The sequence below is a fragment of the Elephantulus edwardii genome, unplaced genomic scaffold (assembly GCF_000299155.1).
Source record: "Elephantulus edwardii isolate Elephantulus edwardi_28Jun2011 unplaced genomic scaffold, EleEdw1.0 scaffold00446, whole genome shotgun sequence".
Taxonomy (NCBI): Eukaryota; Metazoa; Chordata; class Mammalia; order Macroscelidea; family Macroscelididae; genus Elephantulus; species Elephantulus edwardii.
Window position 1 is genome coordinate 692,704 of NW_006400196.1, and position 3,160 is coordinate 695,863.

The following is a 3,160-nucleotide window of genomic DNA, read 5'->3' on the forward strand; positions in this document are numbered from 1 at the left end:
ACCAGGATAACCCTTCTCATCTGCCAAGTCCCTTCAGAAAATATCTTCCATTGTCCAACCCATGATCTGACTGCTTGTATCTTAAGCTTTCTTGGCTTCTGTGATTCCAAAAACGTCGACTGCTGACATTTTTCTTTTGACCAGTGTCTCTTAAATTTAGTTGTACTGTCTCCAAGGGAAGTTGATGTGTCCTGGAGAAATGAAAAATTATTGTGGATTCAAGGGGAGTTTCCTGGGAAACATTCTAGTTCTAGGAGTACTTACCTTAAACAAGGCGTATGCTGTTAATGCATTCCCACTCTGGGAGTTTTTGAGAATGTTGACTATGCTGTCAGGCAACCCAAGGAGTTCTAGAAAAGGAACAACATTCACTCCTCTATGAAGGAAACAAAACATAATTTACATATATATAAATTTCTAAGGATAAATATTTTCAAAAGACAACCTGATAACACCAAAGCCACAAATCGCTGTAACTTATTCTTTTAGATACTGATTCTGCATTATCAAGCACTATAATTATACTCTAAGTAAAATATTACTTGATGACATTTGTAGAACACTCAATTATGTCTGTGAATGTTGTTATGTGAAGTCAACTGCAACTCATAGACACCTGAGGAAAGCTGATATGAACCCTGTTCTAGCCTGTGCCACCTTCACTACATACTTGAACCCATAACTATGGTAACTGTGTCAATCTATCTTCTTGAGGGTCTTCCTCTTTTTCTTGGAATCTTTACAATTTCAAGCCCAATATCACTGTTCAACTATTGTCACCTCCTAACAATATGCCCAAAGCATGTGAGGTGAAGCTTCACCACACTTGCCTCTAAGGAGCACCGTGTTTCACCTTTTGGTAGTCCATTCAGTGGTCTTCTCCAACACCACAACTCAACGGCATCAATTCTCCTTCTGTTTTCATTAGTCACTGTCCAACTTTCAGATGCGTGGCAAGTAACTGAAACCATGGCTTGGAGAGGTACACCTTAGCCTTTAAAAGGACACCAAGGCTCTTTAGTGCTTTGGAAAGGTTCCTCACAGTAGACTTTCCCAATGTGAACCGTCTTTTGATTTCTTGACTGCTGGTACCAACAATGTTGATTGTAGATCCAAATAAGATTAAATTGTTGACAAGTGTAAATCTTTCTCCCACCTATTATGATGTTGCCTACTGACCCAGCAGTGAAGATTTTTGTTTTCTTGATGTTGAGATGTAATCCATACAGTCTTTGATTTATTGCAGCAAGACTTTTAAGTCCTCCTCACTTGATGAGTCTTCCTCCAATTCTGATGGTACATTCTTTATCATCAAGTTCAGCTTCCTGAACAGTGTGCTCAGAATACACAATGAATAGGTATGGAGAAAGGATATGGCCATGATGTACATTTGTACATGTCTTGGTTTTAAACAATGCATTGTTTCCCCATCAACAAACAAATGGATAGAGAAGCTGTGGTATATTCACATAATGGAATACTAAGCTGCATTGAAAAACAAGGAACTCATGCAATATTATTCAAAATGTGTGACCCTGGAGGACATTATGCTGAGTGAAGTATCTCAGTCACAGAAGGACAAATACAAGGAACTCATGCAATATTATTCAAAATGTGTGACCCTGGAGGACATTATGCTGAGTGAAGTATCTCAGTCACAAAAGGACAAATACAAGGAACTCATGCAATATTATTCAAAATGTGTGACCCTGGAGGACATTATGCTGAGTGAAGTATCTCAGCCACAAAAGGACAAATACTGCATGGTCCCGCTGTTGTAAAACAAGACCGACATAGGGGTTGGGGGGAGACTGAGAAAGATGGGTTCAATAATGTATACTGCATTGAAACAGATGAGGGAGAAAACTATTTAAAAGGGGTATGTGATTAGGTATTTTTGTCATGACAGGAGTCCAGAGTGAAGGCTGCATAGTGGAGTGGACCTGGAGGGAAGGATTGTAAAACAATGAAAGAATTTTTCTTTTCTTTTTCTTTTTAGACAAGGGTTGGTTTTTTAAAAATTTTTTTTAAGGGGGGGGAAAGAACAGAATTTTTCTTTTCTTTTTTCAAGAGGGTAGTGTACTGGGGGGGGATGGTTGGGAGGGGAGAAAAGTGCAACAAGGAATGAACGGAAATCCAAAGTCTCTGTAAATTTTCATTGAAATTAATAATAAATTTTAAAAAAGAAAACAAAAAAACCCCAATGCATTGTTTCCTTGTTCTGTTTGAACAACAGTATCTTAATCTAAGTAGGCTTTGTAGAAGCATAAGTAAATGTTCTAGGATTCTCATTCTTTTCTGTGTTAGCAATAATTAGTTCTGATCTACAGGTAAACATTTTTGCATAGTTAGATGGTGGTATATGTATGAACAGCACCATCAAAAGAAAATGCATATGATCTTGCTATGTTGTAGTATATATAGTCTATAACTCCTAGATTACTTTTACACATACATGTATTTACCATCAATATGAGTAATCCTTTAGAACCTTGTTAGAGAGTCAGCTATGAGTCAGTTTTGACTCCATCATAAGTTAGTTTGAGCTCTGGTGGCTGACTGGTTAAGTAGCTGCACTGACAAACCAAATGCACGCAGTTTGAATCCACCAGCTGCTCTGTGGGAGAAAAATGGGCTGTTTCCTCCCAGGTGATTTACTGTCTCTGAAAAATGTGCTGGAAGGTCAGTTCTGACTCCACAGTATGTAAAAACAACAACAACTAGAATATAAAGAAAAATTAAAAACATTTAATTAGATAGCCTCAAGTATTTAAAAAGGATCTTGCTGGGCTTCTCTCCTTCCTTCACCTCTGCCTTGCATGCGGACTTCTGAGCTGTAAAACAACCCAGTGGTAGATGGAATTTGGTCCAGGACTTAAAAACAATAAGTGACATAGTTGAGCCTCTACATCTTGTGGTTCCTAACCTTTATACTATAATAGACAACGTGCTAGTCAATTAGCCTTTAATTTTTAAGAACTACCTTCCCTCTGTAACTTGATTTGTGCCACTGTTAGAACCTCTACTTGGAATAGTATTGCTTTTAATATTTGACTCATGTACGTTTAACTTGTTAGTTAAATTTGTGTCTTCTAGGTTGCAACAGTTCCATGATGCATCTTCAAGGATATGAACATGTATGGCTAAGCACAATTGATAA

The 3,160-nt window shown here is 37.7% G+C and overlaps 1 protein-coding gene across 1 annotated transcript in view; it reads right to left on the reverse strand.

Annotated features, from left to right (window-relative positions):
• The window catches only part of LOC102872164 (protein FAM210A-like), a 56,097-nt gene that overhangs the window by 24,610 nt on the left and 28,327 nt on the right, over nucleotides 1-3,160 (reverse strand). The window contains exon 2 of the mRNA XM_006902752.1: nucleotides 265-376. Within this exon, the coding sequence (XP_006902814.1) occupies nucleotides 265-376 (112 nt within the window). The remainder of the gene's footprint in view (nucleotides 1-264; nucleotides 377-3,160) is intronic.